This window comes from Ochlerotatus camptorhynchus, unplaced genomic scaffold (assembly GCF_037179485.1).
Source record: "Ochlerotatus camptorhynchus isolate MF236.1 unplaced genomic scaffold, CSIRO-AGI_Acam_v1.1 ptg000258l, whole genome shotgun sequence".
Lineage (NCBI taxonomy): Eukaryota > Metazoa > Arthropoda > Insecta > Diptera > Culicidae > Ochlerotatus > Ochlerotatus camptorhynchus.
Genome location: NW_027040748.1, coordinates 415,882 through 431,119, shown reverse-complemented (window position 1 = coordinate 431,119; position 15,238 = coordinate 415,882). Strand labels below are relative to the sequence as shown.

General features: G+C 37.9%; 1 protein-coding gene across 5 annotated transcripts in view; it reads left to right on the top strand.

Moving 5' to 3' along the window:
* LOC135705141 (aldehyde dehydrogenase family 3 member B1-like) overlaps positions 1-10,790 on the top strand; it is an 82,369-nt gene extending 71,579 nt beyond the window's left edge. For 2 of the 5 annotated variants that reach the window (XM_065226727.1, XM_065226726.1), the window contains one exon: positions 10,637-10,772. In XM_065226727.1, the coding sequence (XP_065082799.1) occupies positions 10,637-10,651 (15 nt within the window). In that variant the 3' untranslated portion in view covers positions 10,652-10,772. Of the gene's footprint in view, positions 1-10,636 lie in introns of all 5 variants that reach the window. The other 3 variants (XM_065226723.1, XM_065226722.1, XM_065226721.1) reach the window with 3 other exon arrangements.
* The last annotated feature ends 4,448 nt before the right edge of the window (positions 10,791-15,238 follow it).

The window sequence follows — 15,238 nt, the reverse complement described above, 5'->3', positions numbered from 1 at the left end:
CGACACAAGGGGAGGCATCTAGGTTTTGAACGCATTGCGCAACCTGATCTTCGAGCGGACTTTGGATAGACGAGCCAAGCAAATGCGATGAAGCGACATGCTCGCCGATCGCATTTGCTTTCTCCTGTGGGGTGATTAAAAGCCGATCGTCATCATTTTCGACTCTGAGAGGTGGAACGGGTTTGGGATGAGTTTTCAGCACCTTGGCTACCTTCCAGAATGGACGGGAGCGGTCATCCAGATTCTGGACAACACGCCCGAAACTTTCATTTCGGAGTGAGTCCATTCTGGAAGCAATCTGCCTGTTCAGATCGGCCATTTCACGTTTCCTCGCTGGATCTCCAGTCCTCTGAAACTGGCGTCTACGCACATTTCTCAAGCGAATCAGTAATTGGGTGTGGGAATCAATGGAAACAAACTTACCCCTCACAGGAACTTGTCGAACACACGTCTCGTCAGCCACAGATATGGCCTGGTGGAGCCCTTCCAGTGCCCGGTCGATGTCCTCTACGGTGTCAAGTGGCGAATTTTCATCGATGTTTCTGTCGACCACATGCCCAAACTGCACCCAGTTGACATGATGGTAGTCTTTGCGCAGGCTTTGAGCAGCTTCCACGTGGGTGCCGACTTCAGCCACCACCGGTTGATGGTCGGAACTGAGATCGTTGATCGCCATCGGTTTGGATAGTCCAATGTTCGATAGAAAAAAGTCCAACGTGGAAGGGTTTCCCGCCGGAGAGATGAATGTCGGTTCATCAGGGAATTTCACTGTATACAGCCCATGCTGCGAGTGGTCGAAGAGCAGACGTCCGTTCTGATTCCGCTGATAGTTCCGCCATGCTTCGTGGCGGGCATTTAAATCGCCCCCAATGACGAATCGTGAGCTCGTGCGAGTGATGGTGGTCAGATCATGCTTAAATTGGATGCCTAATCCATTACTGGCAGCACACTGACGAGGGCAGTATACGGCGACGAACCGGACGTTTCCGGTTGGTGATTCCACCTCGACACTAAGGGCCTCGATGATAGAAGTGCGAATATGCGGCAGCGTGCAGAACTTGATTCCTTTCTTGATGATGATCGCAACACCACCCCCCCTGGAGTCAATACGATCAAGCCGGATAATGTGGTGATCAGGCAACCAAAAGCTGTCACCGGATTTAAGATGGGTCTCTGTTAGGAGGCCCACGTCGATACTATGCTTGCGGAGGAAGTCAGCAAGCTCGAGTCTTTTTGCTCTTAAAGAGCATGCGTTCCATGTGACGACAGTTATCGGTTTAGACACCATACTGAATAATAAACTTACCGAGCACTTGGATCTGTTCGGGCTTGCTGCGGCACTGGCGAAGAGCGCTGGTCATGTCGACGAAAATCTTCATCAGCTCATCCGCAGAGAAGAGATCGGGATTGGCGTTTTGTGCTGGTGGTTGTCTCCAGAATCCAGGGGGGGACGGAGAGCTTTGTCCAGCTGAGGCACCAGACGTTTCTTGGCGGGGGCCGGATTGCACCCGTGGATTTGCTTGATCGTGTTGCGTAGCAGGAAGAGGCGGGAAATCCTCCAGTCTGAATGCCGGCGTATTTTCCTTCTTTCGTCCTGGTTGATTTCTTGTGGACGCCTGCTTTCGGATCCGTTTGAAATCTTCGCGTTTGGGGCACTGTTTGTCGGACCCTTGATGAGCGCCATTACAGTTGGCGCATTTGGCCGCTTCCGACTCGTCGACAACACACTCGGAGGAGATATGGTTTTGGGCGCATTTTCCACAGCGCGGCTTGACGAAGCAGTTTCGGGTGCCGTGCCCGAAATTCAGGCAACGTTGACACTGGGTGACGTCGTGACGGCCGCCACGGTATGGCTCCCATCGGACAATGATGGAATTGATGGAGCGGATAGCCTTCAACGCATTGAGCGTCACCGTTCCCTTCTGGAAATGCACCAGGAAAAGACAATCTGGATACCTTTTGACGTTCTCGTCCCTCCTTGTCATCCGGAAGACGGCAGTTGGGGCCAGCTTGTAGCGGTTCTTGATTTCCGCTTCAATCAGCTTCGGGTCAAAATTCGGTAGACCCCTGATGACGACCTTGAATGGTTTCTCGCCGGGAATGTCGTGGGTGAAAAATTCCACCTTGGTAGTCCTCAGGTGGGCAACGACCAAGTCATACTCCGCTTTCGTGCGGAGCATAACCTTGGTGCCGACTCTGCCCAACTTGAATTCGGCTTTAACGCCCAGCGAAGCCAGATCTGCGATGAGATCGTTAAGATGGGCATTTTTTACTACCAACGGAGGTAGCTTTACTTTTGCCGTGCTTGTGTCGGCAACGTCACCGAAATCTCCGACATCACTACCGTTTGCCGCAGTAGCATCGCCGCGAGAAATCGTGCAATCGGACTGGCTCCGATTCTTCTTCCTCTTCTTGCTGCGCTTTCCTTTTGCAGCTGGCTGGGTATGCTCATCGATGGGAAGAACAGCAAACCTGTTCGATGTGGACACACCGGAGCTACCTTCACCGGCGTCCTGGTCCTTCACCGGGCTTCGCGAGCGATGCTTCCCCATTTCGGGGCACACACACACGCACGACAAACCACGAATGAAAGAGCGCGAACACTAACTCACAAAAATACTTTCCGAACAACTCACGAGAGCGAGCTCAAACCGAACTGTCATAAATTCACTGTGTTCCTTATTGATCTTATACATTTCACTGTCCTATCTATTCTAGCGATATATACAACTCTTCAATCCACGCGGTCTATTTCACTTGCCTATGCCTAAATGTGTGGTGAGAGAATTCGTTCTCCCTCTCTTCTGTTTATTGGGATCTCATATCCCGAGTAGAAATGAATGACAAATTTATATTCCAATATAACGGTTGTAACATTAGGGCGGGGCTTATTTTTAATAATCGTTCGGGGACATGTTTTCCCATGTGGAAAATGATTATTGGTACTAATTATGTAACATATAATAAATTGAGCTTTTTTCGTTGACATTTAGAGGTGGCGCAAGGGCTCTAAGTCCAAAACGTCGAACGATGAGCTTTATCAAATAAAAGATATGCTGCTTCAAGTAAATACGAGATTTTCTGATCTTTTTTTTCTTTTAATTCGATTTGTTTTCCGTCGATCTTGTTTTCCGTACTGAGTACCAATGCTACCGACGCCAGGAAGGCAGCTCATAGACCGGGGACCAATGGCTTTACTTCCTGTTATACCTCAGAAAATCCCGGCGGTGCCGACTGGGGTGGAACCCATGCCTTTTGGGGTGAGAAGCAATCACGCTCACCACTACACCACCAGCGCCGCTATTTTCTGAGTCTTAAGGATGCCTAATTTTGTCTATTTTACGATATCTTCACTCGTTCTCGAGATACATGGCAAAACGAGGTTCCGCATATCCAGAACCACATGTGAAAAGGGCATACAAGCTTTTTGTAAACAAACCTTTGTAGGCCCTTTTCTCACCAACCGAGGGTCGCCCACGCAAACTAGCAATATCATCGAGAAGGGGAAAGTGTCCCCTACCCGATGATGTTAAAGGTTTGCGTTGGTGTCATATGGGTGGCGAGAAAAGGGCATAAGAAGGTTTGTTTACAAAAAGCTTGTATGCCCCTTTCACATGTTGTTCTGGAAATTACAATCAATATCCTTGGAATGCTATATGCAGCGTGAGTAAATATAAGAATGAGAGCAAAAAAGAGTATGGTAGAGAAAGAGAGAGAAACCGATAAAAGGGAGGTGAAAGGTAAACTCTCTCTAAATCAGCTAGGTGGCATCCCTATCTTGCTTGCCTTGCCTTGAAAAGAGCTAGAGCTAACATCGCTGCGGACCCGCGAATTGCGGGCCCCACTGACAGCTCATAATTTGTAAACAAATAGAAGATTCAAGCCAGAATTTCAAAAAAGGCGTGACTGATATTATGGATATTCTTAATATTTTTGCTTACATTTTGTGAAAAATAAACTTAGGACTCATAAAATATTATTTTCTGATTTTCTACCACGAAGTCAACCATTTATATGGCATAAAAGGGAAAATAATTTCATTTGATAAAAATAAGACAATTCAGTCACGCCATTTTTGCAGTTCACACTGGAATTGTGACGTTTCAGATGTTGGTTTCAATAACATGGCGGCATGCCACCCAGCTGCTCTAAATAGATATTCAAGCGAACAACGAGTTAGAAAAGGATTTGGAGTTACGGTAGTAAATATGCATGGGAAATTTAGTCGAAGTAGCCTAGATATCCACCGAGGGAGAAGGAGTGTTGAACTGTATTAGTATTAGGGATTCTTAACAACAATTCTTCTTTTCTTCATTTTATAAAAATTTTGAAGATTTACATTTACAACTAGGTTTTGGAAATTATCCTTGTTTCGACTTATGCTACTATTGCTATTTTCAATCATCCTGATGTCTCTTTCAGCGTGATCGTTTACGAACTCCTAATTAATTATTTTCTATGTAGCTTCTCTCTTATTCTTATATTTTCTCTCGCTGCATCGAGAGCGTAAGTCCATATGCAGAAACATCGCTTTGCCATATATCTCAAGAACCAGTGAAGATATCGTAAAATGAACCAAATTCACGTTTTTACTTAGAGAAGCATATTTTTTATTTGAAAAAGCTCATCGTACAACATTTTGGACTTAAAGCCGCTATGTTTATAGTTTTTTTTTAAGTCTACAATATTTCTGAAAATGATTCAGGCATATTTTCATTCAATTATCAGTAGATCTAATCAGTAAGTTCAGTTTTGTTAAGAGATTGATCTCCGGAAGAAAATCAAAGAATTGGGAGTTTTTTTAAATAAACTTTATGAATACTACATGTTTCGTCTTAGCAATCTTAAAGAAGAGCGCAAATTACTGTTTTACGTTCTTTATTTTATTAAAAGTTTCACAAAATTTAGTAAGCGAGGGTGGTCCACATATAGTTGAGAGTAAGGATCGTTATCAGAAAGAGTCATATAATGAATGTACAGGTCATACAGTAATCAAAGGTTTTTCCTATTTGTGAAACTTCAAGAACCCCTGATAGCTTTCGGAATCTTCTAAAAATTTGAAATACCCCGGAGTTATTGAAACTTTGGAATTTGGAGGCGATCCAACCTCAGGCTGAAAGCCTCCCTAATAAAGAAAACTTAACTTAGCTTAACTTTGAAATTTTAATTATTATAATTACCTCTTTCTGTAAAATAACTTCGAAAAACTCTTAACGTAACACTTCGAGATTCTGAAGTTTTTAAAAATTCCGAAGATTCCATAACGGTACCATAGGGTCACAACAATCCTAGAATTGTTTAAAAATCTCGAATATTATAACAAATAAAAAAAAAATCAACACCAATTTGAGATATATTTTGATTTTCGTATTGAACACAATGAAATTTCACATTGAGGGTTGCGGTTAAGTTGCAAAAGTTTCTAGAACTTATTGAATTTCTTTTTTTTTCCTTGATTTGTTTTCCGTCGATCTTGTTTTCCGTGCTGAACACCAATGCTACCGACGCCAGAGAGGCAGCTCCCACACCTGGATCCTACCTATCGACCCGTCACTCATGGAACCGGGGACCAACGGCTTTACTTCCCTTCCGAAGGAAGGCGTGTTCAGAGATGTTATGCCTCAGAACATCCCGGCGGCACCGACTGGGATTGAACCCAGGCCTGCTAGGGTGAGAGGTAATCACGCTTACCACTACACCACCGGCGCCGCTTATTATTGAATTTCCGATATTCATGATATTTCGGGACTTCCTAGCCGCGAGTTGCAATAGTTTCATGCCCATCTTCAGTTTTCAAAATTTCTGGAATTTCGTGAAGTGCTTGATGTTCAAGAATTTCCATACGAACAATGCCTCCGAAAGATCTGGAACACTTTTAGTTGAGATATAAGAATAAGTTTGTAGTTTTGATCAGAAATGTAGACCTCCCGAAGATCGGGGGTCAAATCAATTGATTCTAAAGCCCAAAACGTTCTTCCCTACATTTGTAGAATCCAGTTTATGGTCATTCCCAATGCTCTACATGATTTTATGATCATATTCCAACACTTGACAAAAATTCTTATTCTGAAATTCATTCTGACAAACAAATGTATATTTTTTTCTCTATATTTGGTTGTTCTTTTTGTTGGTCGTTTCTTTATTAACGTTTGTACGTGACAGATTTTTATATTTTTCCTGTACCATGTAATATAAATGGTAGCTGAATGCCATTGGACCTCGTCACACCAAAATTGTTTGCTTTATTTGTCCATAACATACTGGTAGCAGTTAAATATTTGAACCAGTGTTGTAAGCGGTCACCGTAAGCGACGCATTTTCTGTGATAATCGGCTGCCTTTGCTTCCGAAACAAAACCATCTATCAAAGTACAGTACCAAACTAAAATGTCATATGACAGTCTTTGTCATACGACACTGTCGCCGAAGACCGTCACGTATTTATGTATTTTAGCTTTTCTCATAATAAGAGCTGCTAATGTTGTGCTTGTGTGAATTCTGAAAATAGTAAGCAGTGATGTTCTAGCAATCTCATTTCTGATCAGAAATGGTTTAATTTACACAGAATTGAGGAATAATTTTCTTTTAGCTCGAATGTTGGTCTTCTGTTTGTATTGTGTGAGAGAGTTGACAGTAGAGCATGAGTGTATGAATACATATATACTATCGCGCACGACAACGAAGCGTGTGTAGTAAAAAAACGTCAACCCTTTCAACCCCTAATTTGAATTAAATTTGTTTTTTGTCAAGTCTTTTGTTTTATTTTTAATTAAAAATCTGCTGGAACTCTGCCTCCTGAATCGCATTCGTGGAGCCAAATCAACGTTCACACGCCATAGTCTCCAAGTCACGGCAACTTCTACCTCGATCGGCCGATTGTTCTCCGAAGACTGGTGTTTTACGGCCTAAAACCTCAACATTTTCATTTTACATTAGGAGAGAACTATAGTGGCACACTTCCCCTACCGATTTTTTTTTATTTTTTTGTTGGAAACCAGTTTAGAATCCCCAAATAACAATTTACCATACAAAAACAACAGAACCTATTCTTACAATGCAATAAAATCTATTATGTTGACATGTTATTGTCAAAAACAATGAAAATACAATCGATATTATTGTGACGTACAATAAAATCTATTGCAAATGAGACTTTTACAAAAGAAAGGAGGGTTATCACACTGGCACTGTCAAAACCATCCCAAACACTACTACGCTCCCAAGCAACAATTTTTGTTTTATTTAAGTTTTATAGCAGTTGATATAACCAAATTATAAAACCTTCACTGACAACCACATTGCTTTAACAATCTCCTGAGAACCGCAATACAGCCATGTCATGGCCAATTGGCCCACTTTTAATGCAGTCATTAAAACTTGATATGCGAACTACTTTAGGAGCATAGGATTTATGTCAGTTTTATCACACTCTAGACGTGATTGTTAAAAATGAAAACATAAAACCTCCTCCAGGTCAGAAAGTTTTAACAGCCTTCTAATGACTACCATAAAACTATATTACAACCGCATAAATCGCTCCTGAAGAAGTTGATAAAACATGATACGCAAAACATTTTGACAACTTTGAAGGTTTTAAGTTGGGGTTTTTGGATGATAGTTAATATTGAGAAATATTTTATTGTGGTTTTATTCTTTCGATGTTTGATGTGAAATCATGATCCTTGTCAGTTGGTAATAATGGCTGATATTATTGTACATTGAAAATAAGACGACTTTATTATAATTTTAAACCAATCTGTATATGCTTCACAGCATGCCGTGCAATATTTATGGTGATTATTATACCAAATAGGAGCATAAATTTAGTGCGCCATATGAATACTAAAATATAGGGATATTTTTAATTTGTCTGCATTAGCACCATGCATTAAAGAGTCATTCAAAGATTATCTATTTAGTACAAAACTGTTACTACTGTTGAGAAATAAACAGTCACATATTATTTAATTATACATAGATGTATGAAAGTGTTTTATTGCCTATCAATTAAAGCGTAATTATTCATACTGTGTGAAATTTGTTCATACGGCGACATTTTTTTTCGTTATAACTTGCTACTCCTTAAAAATACCTCAATATAACATATTCTCCTAGATTGGAATTCTATAGCATAACATAAACCTAATGGTTGTATCTTAGCATTTCGTAGTCCAAATTGAGAGCGTTAAGTTATATTTAAGCTATATAACTAGCTTGCTGGTTTTATTCGGTACAGCGAATCAAAACAAAACAAAAACCATGACCACCTGTCAAAAAGTCAACATTCCAAGCGATCCTCCTATTTTCGCTTGTAATCAAGATGTAAGAAATGCTTATTGGATCCACTAAAAGCTTTTTCAATACAAGGTTTAAAGCCGTGATGTCAATACTGGCCATCTCCAAACGGATTTAGTGAAACTGTCGGCGTTGCTTTAAGAAGGGTTCGTGGATCTTTCGGAAGTGTATCGGAAAGCCGCTTGTTCAATATTTTTAATAGCTCCTTCACCGCACTGTGCCTTATGTAGGGATCGTATAACTGTAGTTCCTCCAGCAGTTTCATATTGTCGATCGTCTCATCTTCATCGTGTTCAGAAGCACTGAAGGGGTTTTCATTTCATATATCTGAATAGATTTGTTTTTTATAATGACAAAAAATTTCAGAGTATTTTTTGTTGTAGCAGTATATTTCTTATCTGTGAATCTTAGGCCTCTGATAAAGATGATAGTTGTAATGAAGCTTTAATGAAGGTCTAAGACTGCTTCAAATTTTATATCGGTCATAAAAAGTGTACCATAAAACATAATTGTATGTTTTGTTTTGGTTTTATTCTTCAGTTATAAGTAGTGATGCAGAACCACCTTACAGCTACCGTTAAAACTATGAAGTCTGAGTTTTAATTTAGTAGTCATAAAACAGTTTTATAGACGACTTGACGGCCTGATTTTATGACAAGCACACAAAACCGTAATACAACCATGGGCTGGAAGGGATGCTATGATAAAACAATGATAAAATAAGAATAAATCTTCCAAGCATTTAGATTGTTACTTGGGCTACTACCAATAAGTGCACACTATGATTGAATGCACCAGTTTTAGCACTATAAAATCATGGAATTTTGTCGAAAAACGTATTGTTTCGATTTCATTATTAAAAATGAACATTTTACATCACGTTTCAGCATAAAGATCATCAAAGTTTTACCTGTTTGTTTAAAAATATCGCAAAGCAATATGTACGATTATTAGTCGTGCGACTGTTGAAATATAGTCGCCCAGCGAATATTTCATCCATGTTATCTCATTATTGGTCCCTGGAGCTAGGGCTTATTTACCGTATTTTCAAGCGAAAATAATCGATTTTTTCCTACCTTGTTTCGAAAAATGTCTACTACGTTAGTTTGTCAGTACTATGAAAGTTACACAATTTATCTATCCAGTCGAAAACACTTGAGTACAAGATCAATTCAATAAGAATGGTTCGAAAATTGCCATCTGTGATTTATAAAAATCAAGAAATTAAAATTGTTTATTAAAATATGAGATTGTTTTAATTTTTTAATAAAAAAAGATGTTAAATTATGAAGTGAAATGATGATATCATTAAAATTTATATTAAACGAGAAGTCAAACTATTTTTTTTATTGATCGATTTTCAAAACAAAATAACGTGTTGTTCCCGCTTGGTCTTCAATTGTTCAATTTATTTCAAAATGAGGAATGATTCTAAACGTTTTGTTTGAATCATTTTGAAGATGAACATTTACAAAATATTGAAATTACCACCCTTTTTCAAAGAATATCTGTATGGACTATCGCGGTATAAAATGGTAACGTAAGGTCGCCATTCATCGCTCATGTTCCTTTCACCGCTCGCTGTATCAAATCTTATCAAATATCTAAACCAGCAAACTAGTAGAAACTAACAAATTATTCCAACAAAAATGTTCAACATATTATGTTGAACAATTCAGACGAAACATTTGATAACGGCACAAAAGCTTTTGTATACACCCTTACACGCGAACCGAAGAACGCTCACGTAAACCAACAACATCACCGGGTTTCCCCTTTCCGATAATTGTATTGGTTTGCATGGCCTACTTCGGTTCGCGTCTAAAGAGCATTACAATTTTTTTTACAAAGTTTTTGTGCCGTTATCAAATGTTACGCCTGAATTAGTGTTGCAATAATGATAATAAGTATGCAATGTGCGGTGAAAGTAGCATTAGCGGTGAATAGCGACCTTACATTACTTGCGCTACACCCTTCGACTGATATAGCGTTTTTGGATAATTTAGGAAGCATACCCAAGTAATCACCAAGTCCCTTAATAGCACGATAAGGGCCTTTATTACAATATAAAGCTGGTATACTGCTTAACATTTTTATATTAGCCTTATTTCAGCACTTTTTGCATTAGTAGGCTTGATGGTTACTTGAGTAAGCATCCCTGTTTTTATTGTGTGTCTACTCTTTTTTCTAATCAACCAATATTTGGTGTATACTTTATACTTCTAAATGCACTGTTGTCTGCTTTGTAGAACTTCTAGTTTATCGCTTTACACTGTTTCCGCTTTTCGTTTGTTTTGACCGCATCCACAAATTGTCTAACTCACGTTATTTTCCATTTTCAGAGACGTGTGCACTGAAAGTTTGCTTCTGCTAGGAAAAAAAACACAAGCTTAGTATGAACAACACCTAATCAGTTAACTGTTGTGTATGTTTCACGATTGTTAGTATTGATATATGATGAGTATTCGAGCAAAAATTGAATTTTAATAATTACACGTAGAAGCATCAGGTCAGAACATTGAAATAAAGTTGAAATAGAATAAAGTTTTTTTTTAATTGGATTTAATGTGTTTGATTTATTGAATGTAGCCTGACCAGTTTGAAATGCATACAATAGTGAAGTCGGAGTCATGATATACACACTACGAAAAATACATGTAAATTTCGGTTCCCTGAGACCGACACATGTAAGCAGCCCTTTTAACATAAGAATAAGTTGAGAGAAACGAGGAAATCAATTCAATCAAACGTTCTCTTCACCGAGTTGGTTATCTTTCGGTTTGAGAACACTTAATATTACATGAAATGTTTGTTTACGTTTCATGATTTACGTTAAATATGGATTACGTCTCGTATAAAAGTAATTATTTCTAAGTGTGTAAATTTGATAGTGTGTCATTCAAATATACCGCTCATAAAATTCGAGTAAATTTCTGTGATTCATAGCTAACACGTTGCTAGTGCTATATTTGGCGTAAATTCAAACAATAATTTTTAATTCGTGGCGTTGCTTCAGTCCAGGATGGGAAGCTAGCAGGAAAGCAGTTTTTTTTAAATATTAAGACTTTTGGTGTCTTCGGTGCTGATTTTTTTTTTCGAGAGTTTACCAACTGCAGTTTTAATAGGCTATTATCTCGGTTGGGCTCTCCATGTAATACACAATACTGACAGACGACTCGAATTATAGTACTCACAAGGTCTCTGTAGCTTTTCAGCTAGTATTGAGATTACAAAATCGAGAACATGTAAATGCAAGGTATCAGCCATCAAGAAGAAGTATTGACGGTAACGAAGTCATTTTGAATGTAAACCGGATTCGATCGGTAAACAAGGGCACGCGCCGTGCAAAAAAAACCACACACACAAAATAAAAAGCCATGTAAATTCCGAAATCCACGCAAAACAAAAAGTATAAGAAAAAAAAAATGGAACAATAAAACGCACATAACTCCGAAAATCACAAAAAAAAACGTTAAAAACCACACAACCCGAGCAGGAGAAAATAACTTACGAATACCTAATTCTGATCTGATACCAACCTGACATAAAAGGTAAAATACCAAAAAATTACATGCAAAATTGATGTTTGGATACCAAAAGACTACCTGTTTGGTATTGTTTTTGTAATGAATTTTCTTAATTTGGTAGTGGAATGGTATTGTGAGAGCAATTTTTTTTTTTGGTATTTTACCTCTTAGGCCAGGCTTATCCATACCAGTTTAAGGTATCGAGATCAGTGTCTGTTTTTATCATTTACCATCACACGCAAGGAGTAGCGCTTCAACCCAGTGTCGATGAATTGCGTTTGTTTTGAACATCTTCTTAGTTACGAAACTAGCGAAATGAACAAATGAGTTTATTATACATCAACGAATACGCGTTTGTTGATATTCACCAGTGCTTGATTATCAAACCCAAAATTGTCAAAATCAGAAGTGATCCTCAAAAGCAAAATAATCAACGTAATTTTGCGCAAAATGATTATTTTGAATATTGTCGACCACACTGCCTTAATCATCGATATTATCATCAGTTCAGCTTGAGGCAATAATTTGCCGTCGACTTATGTCTAAAAACCACGTTCTTCAGCGCTATATTTGTTTAAAATGAAAATAATCATTTTGCATTTGATCCTCAATATCATCCCGACCAAGATGAAGACGAATATCAATATTTACAACAACAGAGGCGATAATGAGAATCCAGCCACGAATGAAGAAAAACAAATGTTATTTTTGATACTCAGAGGTTGCCTAGATCAAGGGAATTTGATTATATCAAAATTCAAATTCATGCAGGTAGTTGGTCTATCTGTTAAGGTTTTCTTCATATTCAGCTTAATTGAGTGTAGAAGAAATGATTTTTATCAGCACTGATCGAGATATTGGTTCCTGCTCGAAAAATCCCGAAAATCTCACAAAACAAAATCCGAAAAAACGCCTAAGAACCGAAATCGAACAACAATACGAAAAAAAAAACAAAAAACGAAAAACAACAAATGGATAATGGATAATTAGTGTGCAAACATCAAACGCAAGTGTTATTGACTAGCCAGGTTGTGGTACTACCAACTAAAAATTTACCCTTAAATGCGTGTTCGATGAACAAATTTCCAGGGTTACGTCTGTTTGTCTGTGGTTCTATTTTTAATGAACCGTTTGCAAATCATTCTACATAAATAAAAAAAAACACTAATTTTACAAATAATCAATGCAAATTTCAAATATACACAGCATTAGTTCAAATTATAACTTATTTAGTAAAAACAGGTATGGCAATATAATCTATTTTCAAACATTCTTTCTAATTCATAATATGTTTCGCATATGTTTCTAAGTGGACCCTCGCGTCCTATTTTCAATATCTAATGATTTGGCATGATCATGGTACAAGAGATGTAGAATACATGCTTAAAATGATTGCTATATTCTAGTTCAATGTTGATAAATATTCCAATTTCTTCTACAGATCTGTTTCTTTTTTGGCATTTGGACATGTGTTAGCTTCGTTTGGAGATGAACTACCCAAGTAACAATTTAAAAGCCTTTTGGCTTTCTCTCTGATTTATTGTGGTTTTTTATAACGGCAATAAGCATTATTTTTAGATTAAATACAACATTTAACAGTGCAAAAAATTCTAGATTAGTAGTTCAGCTTTATACTGTTTTAAAACCTTTTAATGTCTGACGAGAAAATCAGAAAGAGTCTGGTAAAACTGTTCAGTACATCAATTGGTATTTGTTTTATTGATAGGACAAAATTCTCCATAAATGTGTTTTATTAAAGCAATTATGAAACCGTTCGGTTTCAAACGGGATCAAAAAGCATATATTGATGCGTTTTGATGTCAATGAAGTGTAACACAAAACCTCCCACTGTTTACAAAAAATACTAAAAAGTGGATTCGCATAGAGACAGAGAAAAACATAATTGAGTGGGGTATTCAAACGCAGAGTCACAAGGAAATGCCAAAGGATAATCGAGTTATAATTCTAGCAATGCTGTCGACGGAATAGAAAAGAAATCCAATTCCAGAACTTTCTGGGAGGGCAGCTCCGACAAAATCGGTCAACAACAACAGAGCAGCTGACTGAGAAGAGCGAAGTGAATGCGGTTTACGAAGCACTGGACGCCGTCAAATTAGACACTTAACATAGCATATTGTCAATGGCAGCCTTCTCCAGTAATAACGTTGCAATGATGATCCGAATAGCATCAGTGCGAAACTGGGATTGCGAAAAACTGCTGACAGGAAACTCATTCGGAAGAAGGAAATCTTTTCGGGAACGATTGAGCTTCCACCTGTTCCAAGTTACGTAGACTCACTTGGTGAGTAACTGCTTCCAATAGATGAATTGCCCTTATCATGAATGTCACGCAACTTGTTGATCCAACGCTGGAGTAGAACATCGTTGCAATGATCGCACAGCAAAACTATCGAAAGATAAATAAATTCTGGCGTTTAACTTTTTCCAGGCAACTTTGCCACCATTAATGCCGTCTTAAAACTAAATGGAATAGGATCAACAAAAAAGGCTTAAGATAAAAACAATTCAGTCTGCAAATTATCTCCATAAATACCGCATTAAAATGTTTTGCATTTGTTAGCGATTTCATGAAAGCAAAACACCTTTTTCACAAATGGCTTATGGAAAATTAATATTTATGCTATCGCCATACTGTTATTATTCCATTTGCTTTTTTACAATCTTCGTTTTTCAAGATGTTTTTTCCTTTAAAACAACTTTATTCCCATCAATTCATCAATGAGCCGTAATAGAAATTACGAAAATCATCAAATGGTCTCGGCTGTGAGCAATAATGATCATAATATAAAACTATATTTTGTTTCCTAAATTAAAAATGATTAGTCAAATCAACATATTCCGAAGGCGGACTTATTTTTTTCGATTTTTCGAAGCACTGGTGCTAAATAGCTTTTATTGTTAGGATTTCAAAAGGTTCTCAATGCATTCGTCATATAACCTTTTTGCAGCAAGTCATTCTTGAATTGTCTCGATAATGCACTCTTTAGAACCTGCTTCAGGGTGGGTCAACTAGACAGATTGTAGTTTTAATGAGGTTTTGGTGGATGTAATAAAGGCAAAGCTATCTTGACCAGGGTTTCATGAATGTTGTTTTTTAGAAGCCCTGTAGTACTTCATAAAACTTTAAATGTTACTTGGGGTAGCCTAGAGACTAAAAATCTCCTTAATAAAGTATTTAAATGTGTTAGCTTCGAAGTTTTTAACCAATTAAGAAATTCTACCAGAATATCAAAATCAAGTGAAAACTAATGAAGGAAAATGAAAAATGACTGACACAATTTTGTTTGAATGACATAATAATTAATTCGATCATTACTAATTTGAGAAGTACTGCTTTGTTGATGAGAAGTTTTCAATGAACCCCCCCGGATCCTTATGTTTAGATATTAGAATTGC